The 14677-nt window shown below is 39.9% G+C and overlaps 1 protein-coding gene across 4 annotated transcripts in view; it reads left to right on the forward strand.

The window, feature by feature from the left end:
- CELSR1 (cadherin EGF LAG seven-pass G-type receptor 1) overlaps window positions 1-14677 on the forward strand; it is a 148316-nt gene that overhangs the window by 50088 nt on the left and 83551 nt on the right. For all 4 annotated transcript variants that reach the window (XM_081929117.1, XM_081929114.1, XM_081929115.1 and 1 more), the window contains exon 2: window positions 9182-9820. In XM_081929117.1, coding sequence (XP_081785243.1) covers window positions 9182-9820 — 639 coding nt within the window. The remainder of the gene's footprint in view (window positions 1-9181; window positions 9821-14677) is intronic.

Below are 14677 nucleotides of genomic sequence, written 5' to 3' on the forward strand. Positions count from 1 at the left end.
CAGCAGATGCTTCTAGGAAACTGGAAAGTAGAGGACCCATTTTTGTAACTGTAAGAAGTGGATAGCTTTTCAGAAATGCACGTTGTTCTTGCTTGTTCTGTGAGAGCCCCATGCATTAGAGGGATTTGGATTTCAAAGCGAAATTAAAAAGACTCAGAGGTACAGAATAGGCAGTCATTCTGTACAATGAAGGCAAAGTTGGAGCCTTCTGATCAGATCACTCATCAGAACATGTAGGGTTGTAGTACTGAGGGGAGCTTTTCTTTTAAAATACTCCCTTAAACATTTTTAGGGGGGAAATGAAAATAAGAGTTTTGTTTTCTTCTTGCAAACTTCAGTGGTGGAAATGATTCCTTTTTGCACAAATAGACCTATTCATGATCTTCCTTCTTCTATTCAACTTTCAAGTCAAGGTGAACTAATCTGCACTTTAAGATCCTCCACTGCCTGTGTGCTAAGTAGCCATAATAGTCTTTTGTTTTGAGTAAAATGAGCAAGCAGCAAGTAGTTGAGGGAAATATGGTTCGTGGTTATAGATACACTGCTGCAGGCTTTAAAGGTGTAGCATTCTGAGGATTTTTCTGCAGGAAGTGGTGTGCATCAGGCGCTCTTCCAGTCATCATCTACATTCCTTGGCCCATCAACTCATGACTCTTCCCTGACTTTCTGCACTGTATATGGTGTGTGTGAGAGAGAGTGCAGCCATGGGACTTCAGCAAAATTATTTTAGTCTCAGTGATGAGGACCATGGTTCACTTAGGATTTTCCTGTGAGAAGTATTGTCTTCCCTTATAGTGACAGTTTCTCCTTCTTTGAGTACTAAAAGCTGATTGTGAAACTTGGTGCAGGGTAAAATCAGTTTATCACATCTGAACACCTCACTTGCTCTGTGTCTATTTAATTTTCCTGACTTATTCTTTGCTCCTGCATCTGTAATGTTAGAAGAATAATTTCAGACTGTTAGCATTCTGTTTCCACCTCCTTCGCACAAACACCCTCGAACCCACTTAAAACCCACTTCCAAATAAGCTGATTCATTCAGACATCATTATAATGTGAACATTAACTCTCTGTTCTTATTTGTTTGGAATAATTCATGGTAATTTATTGTCAAGTCCATTATGAATATTACAGCTGTTTCAGCCCCACCCTGTTAAAAGAAAATGTCATAACCGTAACTGACAAGCTACACAGAAATAAACACTGTAAATTGAAAGATAGCTTTGCGAAACAGAACGTAAGAAGGAGTTGCCTAGTTATTTACATGCAGTTAGCACTCTCTAACATTCTGCTACATGATGCTGAACTACAGCTCCCCCCCACCCCACCCCTGAGCATTGGTCATGTTTGCTGGGGCTGATGGGAGTTGTAGCTTAGCACCTGGAAGGCCAAATGTTCCCCACACATGCTCTACTCCAGGCATAGGCAAACTCGGCCCTCCAGATGTTTTGGGACTACGATTCCCATAATCCCTAGCCACTGGTCCTGTTAGCTGTGCCTATGCCTGCTCTATTCCCTCAATCCCTAACAGAAATAAATCATGCATCGTGCCTCCAGACAAGAGAGCTGAAATCTCATCTATCCAGGGAGGGGTCTGAAGGCACATGATGCAGCAATCTTGCTGAAGCTGTGTAGTTCAGTGGCTCAATGAGAGACTCCCTAAGAGACTTGCATACACCGCCTTGAGCTCCTGAGTGGAAAGGTGAGATATTAATGTGATAAGTTGATTCACACATGCATTGTTCCATCAAGCACACGCTTGTGTGAGAGAATGAGCCATGGAAAGAGCTTTCACACTGGGCAACATCAGCTACAATACTTTTCATTGGAATGGTTCCCACATTCCATAACCAATTGCTAAGTGAGTAGCTGGATGAGGTGATGGTGATAATGATAATTTTATTATTTATACCCCACCCACTCTGAGCAGCTTGCAGTACGTAAAAATTGTAAAACATTAGACTTTAAAAATTTCCCGATACACCGTTTCCTACAGATGAGAGGCATAGTGATCTGGGGTTTGCAAAGCAGTCTTACAATATGACACAAGGTATTTGCTTGATGTTACTAGTTATGAATGCACCTTTGAGAAAGAGAAAGGTATTCAGAGCTTATCAGGAAGAAACTCCGTCTTGCCGTCTTGAGTGATGATTTCATGCCCCCCTTTTCCTGACACCATGTGCTCAGTAGGCAGGTCTGGAGCAGAAGACCTCAGGCATCTCAGAAGTAATTGCAGATCAAAGGTCAGCGGATGAAACAGAGGCAAGGGCTCTGACAATGAGAAGAGGTTTTAAAACCTGCACCTTGTTTAACACTCCAATGAGAAAACCCATTTGACTGAGTGAAGCGGCTGCTTTGTGGCAGGTCAGCAGGAGGGAAAGGCTGTAAACCAAGACTTATAGTGGTTAAAGGCCGTAATGCTAAGGGACTGTTGTCATGCCACAGCAGCTGCAATAGCACATAAGCAAAGAGAGGCCTGGAATGCAGCTGCTTGCAAGCTACTTGTATTTGAGCATAAGAAAAGGAATTGGGCGGGTGTGTGTGTGAAAACTGTTGAGATATGGTCCCATTGATAGGATGCTTCTGTCCTTATCAGCACATACTTTAGGGGTAGCTGGGGTTGCAAAGAATGCAGTTCTGCATTGATAAAACAGAGTTGTTGCGACCCCAGGGTCATTTGTACTAGAATGGTAGCCATTATGCAGCCTTTTGTTATGTTGCGTGAATTAGTTTGTAACAAGAGAAAGTGAGCAAAGGGTTTGACAAATGTGAGGATTTCATTTTACCACATTGCATTTGTTAATATGTGTTATTGGTGCAAACTGTATTCATTTTTGTGTGTGTATTTGGTTTGAGTGTGCAGGGGAGAGAAGGTGAGCACAAATTCAGTTGCACATGAATTAGCAACAAATGTTTGCTCTTACTAGAGTATAGACCTATGCATCCCATATATTTAGGCTACGGTAATCATGTGAATCATGCTGACTCCAAAATCAGTTGACTCCAAAATCAGTTGTTACGTAGTGGAAGTGATTTTTGTGTTTTGTGTAGGGATGCCCTGTTAAAGATTACACATAAATGCTATATTTTTGCACAAAATTAATGACATGTGATACTTTCTGAGTGTTAATGTATATGTTTTATATTGAGGGGGGAGATTCTTCCTGCTCATAAGCAGGACATTGCCTTCAAGAGTTGGCTTTTTACGTAGGCACTTTGCTCTCCTTGCACTGTCTGAGCTAAAACTATTTACAGTGGTACCTCTGGTTATGAACTTAATCTGCTCCGGAGGTCCATTTGTAACCCGAAACTGTTCTTAACATGAGATGTGCTTTCACGCAACTTCGGCTCACATCCCTGGGCAAAGTTCGCAACCAGGAGCTTCTACTTCCGGGTTAGCATAGCTTGTAACCCAAAGCGTTCGTAAGGAGGATGGTACATAACCCGAGGCACCACTGTATATGGAAAATGACTGCTTAAAGCAGAAGTTCTCAAATGGTTTGAAAAATGTGTCAAATCCTGAAATTCATTAGAAACTGATCCTCAATGAGAAGATAAGGAGCAAGAGAGAAAGCTTTCCAGAAAGATAGTTTACAACTTCTACCAATCAGTCTTGCGCACAGGGGACTGTGGTGTGGATTCTATGGTGCGGGAGACTGATTGGTTTGCACAAACCAGAGAGTGTCTTAATTGGGCAAACTATGCTGTATGTAAACCAGTTTGCTTCTTAAATAAAATTGGAAACAACAGTTGGAAGAAGTTTTCTAATTGGCAAACATTGCATTGTGCAAGTCAGTCTTCCCAATGTGAATGTAGCCGGAAACTAGTCTGTGAAAACCAGAAAGTAAAAGAGAAAATTACAGCATCCACGTGAGATAGAGCATGGAAGGAGTACATGAGCTCAAGGCACAGTATCAAGAAAGGCTTGGGGTATGTGTGATATGTTCCTATGGGTTCTCTAAATTACCAGATCTGCGCAAACAAGACTTTAGAGCAGGGATAGACCCTGTGGCCTTCTAGACGCTATTGGACTCAGACTCCTGTAATCCCCAGCCAATAAGACCAGTGTTCAGGGCTGTTGGTAGTTGCAGTCCCAGTGACATCTGGAGAACCACATGTTCCTCATCGAAACACTTTCAAAATGTGGTATATGTTTGATAAATTGGAAGTTAATTCAAGCAGGTCTTTTTAAAATGTTGCAAATTCCCTAGGTACCAGACTCAATTCCCTAGGTACCAGACTCAATCCTGAATCTCCTGGCTGACTGGATTGTCCATAGATCACAATCTCCCTATTTGTCTGCAAATTCTCCTATTTGAGTGAAATAGGGAAATGCATTTTTTTTTTAAAAAAAAAGTTATTTCCAATTCTAGGGACAGTGGTTCTGCATTTAGCTGGCATTTCCTGCCTGTGGCAAAGGAATTGGCTTTTGCCCTTTACAGCAAAGGAAATGCAGTTCCTTTTCCAGTTTTCCTTTCCTTACTGAGGTCATATTCTTAATTTAGTCACACTATTCAGACATCCACAAAGGTGATATCTTGTAAGTGGGAGCTTTAAGAAACGCAAAACATTTGCCTCCCTTTTATGAAGCATTTCCAGATCTCCAGCCATAATCACCAAAGATAAATATGACTCATCTTTTAAAAAGATATCAGTGAAAGATTCATGGTGAGTGCTTGTGTGTTAAAATAAAACAGTCTCCCTGCAAATTACATAAACGGAACAGAACGTTGGAATGACTTTTTCAACTTTTCTTTAATAATATTTCCTCAGTTGTTTATATTATTTTCATCCAAGGATTCAGAAAGATTTTGTTGAATTGAATCCAGACTTAGAGACTGCAATCCTAACTATGTCTACTCAGAAGTAAATCCTAGTGAATTCAATTTGGCTTAGTCCTGGGAAAATGGGAATAAGATTGCTGTCATTGTCATACTTGGAGTACGACAGTAAATGTGCCTCCCAAGGTGGAAGAATATCTATATTTCACTTCCAAAGTTGTATGAGTTTTTATCTGGTCAGCTGCCTTTGTTGTACAAAGTGACTGACTGGGATTTTGTACAGGCTACTCTCATTTCACGTTGGGGTTACATTCCCAAGATTGTGTCTAAAGCCAAAATTGTGTATAATCAAAAGCTATTGGGTTCAATAGTGGGTGGGATTGCCAAAGTCTTTTCCTGGACACTCATCCCCTTTCTGTCCCCTTTTTAGTTTTTTTTGTCAGGCACATAAAGCTGAATGTGTATGTTAAATGCACATAAGTATGCAAGTCTACTCAGAAGCATGTTGTATGGGATTCAGTGGAACTTACTTGCAGGTGTTTAATATGACTGCAGCGTTAAACATTAAAAATTTCAGCCTTTCACTTCTCCTTAGTTGAGATTCAATGTACAGTTATAGTTAATATCCCCCAGTTTAAACAAGTTGCTTAAACCTTAATGCACAGTCTTTAATCATCAGCATTTGTGTCAGTGTTCAGTTTTTTGTGGTGCAGTCATAACATCACAGCAGAGCCTTTATAACATCATGCCTCATGCTGGGGCAGAGGTTGATGACCCCGTTCTCAGCAAGTTTGTTGCTGCAACAAGTGTTGGAGTTGGGTTGTATTATTAGCTCATTGCATTTTCATTCTAGCGGAGGCCCTCAGAATAAGGCGTATTGTTCTTTCATAAGCGCTAGGCACAAGTCCCTCCTATTTTTTAAGTGAACAATTTCTAACAAACTGATTTTATCGCATGCTGTGGCCTATAGCAATTAGTCAGAGGCCAGTCGTCTGACAAAAACATGGTTGTGCTTATTGCACTAACAGTTTTAAATAAAAATCTTTTATTTATGTTTAAATGTGGTTTCTTTTCAATACCCCACTATTCTTCTGTTGTAGGATTGAACAAAGTTATTTTAAACTGCTTTATAGTTTGTATTTCAGCATCACCATAGCTGCTTGCATTCATGTGCAATTTCCTTTTGTGCTCACTTTTTGGAGGACAAAGCTGTATGGTGTCTTGACGCTGTGGCTTTTATGGTGATTTATTAACTGTGTCAGAATAGATGCTGGGAATTCTGGGGAAGCCGTCTTGTATATTGTGACAGTTGATATTGATTATGACAGTTCCTGGACTCCAGTGGTTTCTCACACAGTAATGATATTTTGTCTTCTTGGTATACATACCATGTGATATACATCATTGTGCTTTTCTTAAGGGGGGAAAAAGCTCTTTGTTCGGTACCTTTTCTTCACTGTAGTTATGAGAGAGGAACTATAATAATACATTGTGCTGCCAGGAGGCAAAACACGCAAACCCCCTGTTGCAAAGGAACCGGGAACCAGAAACCAACTTGAGGCTTATATCTAGATGGCAGTTATTGCAAAGTAAGCCTGAATGATTAGTTAGTGTTGTTTGTGTTCATTTTCTGTAATAAATTGCATCCTATATTTCTATTGTGCTGAAATCCACACTCTGCCCATGCACTTAATCTACATTTATTGTTAAAAGCAACAAGAGTTTTGCTGTTTTCTGAACTGTACCTTTTAAGTGCAATTCACATGCCATGGAATTCAGCAAGAAAATCCATAGTTTTTTCCTAGTGGTTCTGGGTTACCTATATTATTAGCAGTCATTTTCCTGTTTCAGAGTTTTAAAGATGGTGCATTGGTTCCCTTGCTTGAAAGGCAAGTCAGATATAGCCGGGGAATTATTTACTCCTTATTTCTTTGTGGTTCAAGCACATCCCTAACTCCTTATTACTGAAATCAATGGGCCTTAGAAATGGTTACAGAAATAGATCTGTTGATCTATTCTCATGTCCGGATTCTGCTTTTGGAATTTTTGGCAACCGCCTTTGGCGGGGGGATATTTAGTCTAACCAAGGTTTCTCACAGTTAAAGCCAGCCCCATTTGCAGAATTAGTTACAGTGGTGCAATTCTTACTTTGGTTGAAGCACACTATGGGTTAAATAGCTAATTAACCCAAATATGTTACGTTCTGAGTACAGTTTCGTTGACCAATATAGGAGGAGAATATGGTGGGGTGCAGGGGTAGGAAGTTGCTTCCACTAATGAGCTCTTCAGGAGAAGAGACTTGGCTTTTCTCCTTTCCCCCTTAAGACTTATCCAAATCCTCACCAATCTCTTCACATCAAGATAAAGACAATGCTAATTGCAATGAGACATCTACCTTTTAAATAAAGTTGGGGTTGTGGGTGTTCAGACTGAGTGAAAGCATGCAGGCAACTTGATGAACGACACCAAGTCTTTGATGCCCCTGCTCATTGCAATATACCCCTGCTACCGAATACTTTTAAGTATTCCAGCTATGCATCTGCTTGATAATCAGGTTTCAGAATGATTGATGTTAAAAGATGCAAAAGACACTACTGGTTAACCTGACAAGCCTGTTTTAGGAACTTCTGTCTAGGCTGATCACTAGTGACTGAAAATGTTTAATGCTGGTGTGGTTAATGTATTTATTCAGATCCATAGTCCTTCCTAACTTAAATGGTTCAGCTTAAAAAGTTTTTTAAAATTTTGCAACAAAACTGGCATAGATAAACTGCATCATAGCATTAAAGGCAAGTAGATGAATTGTTTTACTCAGGTTTGTAGGTAATTTTAATATAGTTACTATATTTTTATATGAACAATACACAGTTAACAGATTAGAGTTAATCACTCAGGCTACAGTCCTCATTGCGTTGAACTCTGTGAGTACTTCTGAGATACGCACTAGAAACACATGAGATTGTTTTTTCTGTTGATTAATCTGTGAAACTTTCACTACCATTTTCAGTAATGGCCTTCACCTACTGCTTCTCTAATTCAAAATTGTAAAGGTATTAGATAAGTGAGCAAAGAGTTTATTATGATTAGGAGCACATTTATTTTATTTATTAATGGGGATAACTTATTTCCTACCAATCCCCTATAAAACAGCACTCAAGGTGGTAAAGAACATTCACAGAAAATGCAATAATATAAATAATAGACTATTAAAGTAATACTTAGCAGCAAGTCAATTAAAAACATTGGGACTTAAGATGAAACAAGTCATCCTTAGGTTTTTGCTGCAGATAAATTAGAGATAACAGATGGAGAACAAACCAAAACAATTTTCTATGGGCATTAGAGATGAAATTCCTCTTTACTTTATGTATTTCAGTTTTCTGCTTTATTTAACTATCTTGGCCGTATAGCTTGCACAAGTAGATCTCAGAAAATTAACTGCAGTCATGTAGGGTAGAAAAATTTTCGACCACCATATTTTTTCATGGTTTTTCCCCAGTTTCTTTTCTTTAAACTCTTTAAAATATGATTTTATTCTATGGAAAATGTTTATTTTCAAAAATGCATTGTTGCATAAAATTATTGAATGGATACAATGCTAGATTTGCAATTTCAAAGTTGTAATAAACTTAAGAAGCATACGTTTATATACACAAGCACGCATACACAAATATTTAGTTTATTTATTTGTACATAGGATGTGGTAACTGCGTATGCTTTATCAGATCCCATTACATTTGGAGCCCTGGAAAAGTTCCTGGCTCATAATTTTCTGGCAAGTTGAAAGGGAATAACATTGACCTCCAAAATCAAAAGGTTTAATGTTATTGTTTTATTTATTTCCTGGATTTTGAGACTAGCTACAGTACATTTGTACTTTAGATCCGGATATATGAGGATTGTGGTGGAACTGGTGAAGCTTTCTTGGTTGGTAGAATGAGAGTTAGATTGTATTTTTGCTTATGGAGCTCCTAGAATCCCTCCTGACGGAAGTCTACTTTTTGGTTTTAGCTCCTTGAATTTGAGCCTGCTTGAGTGGATAATGTGGGTATTGTGTAGAAAGCGAGAACTTCATAGTGTGTATTGTAAGCTGCCATCTACTGATCTGAAATGCAGAAAGTTCCATTCTAAATAACTTCATTGATCCTACCCATTTCCGTGCTGTCAGGGCTCATTTTGACCTCACAGTTATCAGTGGGCCAGGTCCTCTTGGCTACTGCCATTTGTGGAGTCTTTACAGCACTGAACTACCACTGGCCATTTGAGATGTTGGCTGGCATACTCTTTACTGCTCTTGTGCATGATATGAATCAGCACCCCATATTTGATGGTGCCTGCATGTGTAAGCACTTGGGAATGTTTCTGGAAACACCTCTGATTCTTCTCTCTTTCCTCCATAGATGGCATTCACAGTGTTACAGCGCTTTGCACCTTACGGGTGACGATCATTACTGATGACATGCTGACCAACAGTATCACAGTACGACTGGAAAACATGTCCCAAGAGAAGTTTCTCTCACCACTGCTTGCTCTCTTTGTGGAAGGTGTGGCTACTGTGCTGTCGACAACCAAAGAGGGCATTTTTGTTTTCAATATTCAAAACGACACAGATGTAAGCTCCAATATTCTGAATGTGACCTTTTCTGCTTTGCTTCCTGGTGGCATTCGGAACAAGTTCTTTCCCTCGGAGGACCTTCAGGAGCAGATATACCTCAACAGGACACTCCTAACATTGATATCTACCCAGCGGGTATTGCCATTTGATGACAACATTTGTCTGCGGGAACCTTGTGAAAACTACATGAAGTGTGTGTCCGTACTTAAATTTGACAGCTCTGCTCCATTTATCAGCTCAAACACTGTCCTGTTCCGACCCATACACCCCATCAATGGACTGAGGTGTCGGTGTCCCCCTGGGTTTACAGGTGACTACTGTGAAACGGAGATTGACTTGTGCTACTCTAACCCTTGTGGAAACAATGGCCTTTGCCGAAGCCGAGAAGGAGGCTATACTTGTGAATGTTATGAAGACTACACGGGTATGTTCTTACTTTTGTGAAATAAGCATTGCATTATGTTATGTGTTAAGAAAGGCCAACCTTCTAGCTTCTCGGTAAATCAAAAGACCAAAAAGAAACCAAAGCATAAGGCCAAATTTAAACCTGACTATAAATAAACAGGAGCACCCAGAGCATGCTTTGCATGCACAAGGTCCAGTGTTCAGTCCCTCGCATCCCCAGTTAACTAAGATTCTTTAACTGGACTGTTGTCTAAGTAGAATCAGGGGTATAGGCTACGGAGGGCCAGTGCAGTAAATTAAGGCAATATAAATCCCACCTCACAGTTGTTTCAATTGTTATCTTTCCTCTGAACAACTGAGATGGCTGTGGTGTGATAGAAGCTGGTGAATGGTGCAGACCAAAGAACTGTCATAAACTATGTACAGAAAAGATGGCAAAATGCACAGAGATCAAGGCTGAGGTTATCAGGGTTAATTCTCACACACCCTACACATGTGGAATGTTTCTGTATCTGGACAACAGGACTTCTGGCACTTCCCAACAGAACCTGCTATAGAGCACCAGCTCAACTCTGAAGAGATGAGGAAATGCTTTCATACAATCTGGATTTGCTAGAACAGTTCAGTTATATTGAATCATGTAGTTTTGGGGTCAGTTGTGAAGATTTATATACACAGAGAAGAAACAAACAGTGGAACACAAAATTGTTCCTCCTTTAAACACCTTCCCCTCCTATTGGGAACAATAGGAGGAAAGGGAAAGACAGCTATAGATGCACTCAGATGCATGTCTAAATTGTTTTTTTCTGGGCACTAGGAAGGCTTAGGATCCTTTGAATCCTATCCCTTCCACACTAGTTGGCTTTTCCAGTGTAGAAGCTGCAATGTTGGTTGGGCCAGGGCTTTAGAGAAGCTGGTGGTATCAAAGAGGTGAGCTCTGACATCAGGTCTGTCTCTGACAATGCGGGGTGGGGGATAGATCTAGTCTGCTCCATGGCCCCTGCAGTGCCCTCTCAGGGGCCATTGGATTGTACATTTATACGCACTGATGAACCCAAGTAGCCATGGTTTCTGGGTGTGTGCTCACTATGTGTTTTGTGTGAACATGCATCTTCACTTTTGCATCTTCATGTCACTATGCACTAGCATAAGCACTGCAAATGCTCCATGTAAGTCATGAGTGTGCCCTCAGATGCAGATAATAGAAGATAAATGGATTTAGTGTGAGGCATATTCACATTTCCCTTGAGAATGGTTGTTGCCTATAAAATAGGAATGAGGAACCTGTTCTCATGCAGACATCATTGGACTTGAACTCCCATAGTTCCAGCCAGCATAGTAAATGGTTAGGAATTATGGAATTGGAGACCAACAACAGTTAGTAAGAGTGCCATGGGTTCCACTCCTATGCTCAAAAACAGATGGTTGATACTCCTTTCCTTAACTACAATTTATCTCTCATTTCTTAAATTCTTTATCTACCTTGACAAGACACTCTGGATCATAGTTCTCAAACTTGTTTGGAGCTATAGCTGCATGTGAGGCCACAGAATCTGCATATTTGCCAGAAGAATGGCCACAGCACAGCTATTGACCATGTAAATTGATAAAAAGGAATCAACTGTGCTTTTTACGGCTGGAACAAAAATCATCCCCAATGGTGGCTGCCCTGGTGCATACAGGCAAAAATGTGGTGTGGGTATTCACTTTTGCTTGACTGAAAGTTGAGGAATGTAGGGAATTTGTAGTGCCAGTGCACACTGGAACCTTCTGATGCTGTCATTTTGAAAATCTTATCCTAGACTTAAAAGGCTGGACTACCCTTGTTGGTAATCCTCAAGGAAATGCAGTGTACTCTGGAAGCTCTCAAAATCCACTTAACCCTATGCTTGGAAAAATAATTACAAGAAAATAGCACAAAATCTTTCATCTGTTTGCTTAGATTATATTACAGATATACTTCTATCCCCAAACACCTTGATTTCCTCCAAAAGGCAATTACATCCCAATGAAGAGGCTTCTTTTCCCCTCCCATTCTCATTTCTCCCACAATACTTTGAAGCTTTTCATTTGTTTAGATGTAATTTATACATGATGAAAGTTTCTCTGTCTTCAGGAGTCTTCTGTTTCAAATAGTCAGCTACACAGAGCTTTTATGAGCTATTTTTGAAATGGAAATACCCACCAATTATAATTACCTGGGACAGACTGTACTTCCTGTGATGCAGGGAGGTGAGTGATAAGGAGACATAATATTTGTGGGTTTAAATCAGATCTGGAGCAACTTAATTTCATTTGGCCAAAAACGTACATTCACTTGCTTGAATACCTGCCTACAACAATCTCAGACTATGAAGATGCTTGTGGTAAGGAAGAAACACAACATGTCATAGAGAATATAAAGTAGATTCCCAGGTGTCCCATTCCTCCCATCTTGTATGTAGGAAGCATATGTCTTGGACATAAAGCAGCAAGAGAACAGATTTTATATTCACATTTTGTAAAATCACTATCTAGTACTAAAATCAGCATGTCAGTCCAAGAGTTTGGGTTTCCAGCAGTAATGTGGGCAGAAAATTTTCCAGCTTCTAATTTTCCCATTGATTTCCCCCCTTTTCTTAACATTCATTTGTAACGATGGATGTCAGTTGCAAATACCATATTAGGCAAGGATGACAGTTCAAACTTTTTTTTTTTTACTTTGTTTACTAAATGTAAGTAAAAGAAACATGCCAAATTAGTCACTGCCCAGGGAATCAAAAAAGTTTCTGTTGCAGTATGGAGCCTCTGTATCTGTTTTTCCATGTTCCTTAGCTGTTCTGCCTCCTTTTGTGAGAAAAAATTAAATCCCTACTTACTACAGCAGGGGGGCAGGGGTTAGATGGGTTCTGTGCACTGGAGCTGTTTGTTAGTCACAAAAATTGCTATTTTGCATGCTGCTCTTGCACACCTTTCCAAAGTGGATCAAACAGTGGGGTGGAAATTGTGGCTTGTGCTCAAAGAAAAGAAAGAAAACCCAGCCGGCATCCTGTACAGTGGTCATGTGAACTTGCCTGTGTGACAGTGTTCTTTTATTCAAGCACTGGAGTCATTAGAAGGCTTTCCTCTGTCTCTTTCTGTACTCTTGAGAAGTAATGCTCTGGAGTCTTCAAGGCGGAGAGATTAATTTTGCCAGTTGCACAATGTACTACATTCATGAGAATTGCAAAACACCATAATGCAAAAATTAATAATTCTTGTGCAGTGTATGATTAAGTTATATTTCAGTTACTGAGCTGGTCAGTAGCAAACTTTCACCCACTTCTGCAAGTTAAAACACTTCTTTTATTTACAGTTTCTATGTGTTTGATTAGCAGGTCAGGCAGAGCATTTGTTCATTGTGTCTGGGAATCTGGACTATGTTCTTCCTCCACTGTCAAAGGCACTATGCCTCTGAATACCAGTTGTGGGGACTGTGGGTGGGCAGAATGCTGTTGCTCCCAAGTCCAGCTTGCAGGCTTTCCACAGGCCACTGTGAGAACAAGATGCTTGTCTATAGGGGCCATTGACTTGATTCAGCAGACTCATCTTATGTTCTTAAGCATTCTCTTCTTTTCTGAAGATTGTTTTATGCTACACAACAGTAAAGTAAGACTAAAGCGTACTTATTTATATTTAAAACAAAAAAAATTCCTTCCAGTAGCACCTTAAAGACCAACTAAGGTAGTTCTTGGTATGAGCTTTTGTGTGCATGCATACTTCTTCAGATACACTGAAACAGAAGTTACCAGACCCTTCTATATAGTGAGAAGGTGGGGAGGGGTATTACTCAGAAGGGTGGTGGGAATGGGTGATTGGCAGATGTATCTGAAGAAGTGTGCATGCACACGAAAGCTCATACCAAGAACTAAGTTAGTTGGTCTTTAAGGTGCTACTGGAAGGAATTTTTTTTGTTTTGACTATGGCAGACCAACACGGCTACCTATCTGTAACTTATTTATATTTGTTTTTAACACACTCTCATTCCAAGGGCTTGAGATAGCAACACTATTTTAAAAAACAGCCTATATTTTTTTTAAAAAAAATATATCTATAGATATATGAAAACAGTGGATTTACTGTTGCGCATATCACCCAATATGTGCATGCGGTAAAGATTAACCAAATAGCACCCACAGACTGCACACCTGATATTTTAAGGAGGAGGCAAGTTCCTTCCTGTGCAGATGAACCATCCAGAAACAGCACCTGTTTTGTCAGGATTAATTTTAAATTTATTAACCCTCATCCAATCCATCGCTTTTCCCAAGCACTGGATCAGCACTTCTGCTTCATCTGAGATACAGTAGCTGGGAAATATAGGTAGAGCTAAGTGTCATTGGCATATTGATGCCATCCAATTACATATCCTCTTATAATATCCTTCATTAACTTTATGTAAGTGTTGAACATAAGAAACAAAATCGATCCATGTGGGACCCCATAACATAGATGCTACTGGGCTGAAATACAGTAGCACAGTACCTCCTCTGGAACTGGCCCTCTAGGTAGGAGCGGAGCCACTGAAAAATGATGCCCTTGATCCCTCAACTCAGAGACCCTGTGTGGGAGAATACCATGGTTAGTTGGTATTAAATCCTCCAGAGATATCCAACAAAATAAGCAGGGTTATATACCTCCATCTATCTCTCAATATAGGCCATCCATCAGAGCCAGCAAGCAATTCCAAATCTGGGTCAGAAATCAGGCTTGAAATGGATCCAGATAATCTGTTTCATCCAGTAGTGCAGATTAGCCCTTTATGTGTTGAAACCATCAATTTGTGTACGCACAGTTGGTTAATTTAATAGTTTGATGAGAGACGGTTTCTTGTTAGCGGGAGAGAAAGCTGTTAAAT

Source organism: Podarcis melisellensis (genome assembly GCF_964234715.1).
Source record: "Podarcis melisellensis genome assembly, chromosome: 10".
Lineage (NCBI taxonomy): Eukaryota > Metazoa > Chordata > Lepidosauria > Squamata > Lacertidae > Podarcis > Podarcis melisellensis.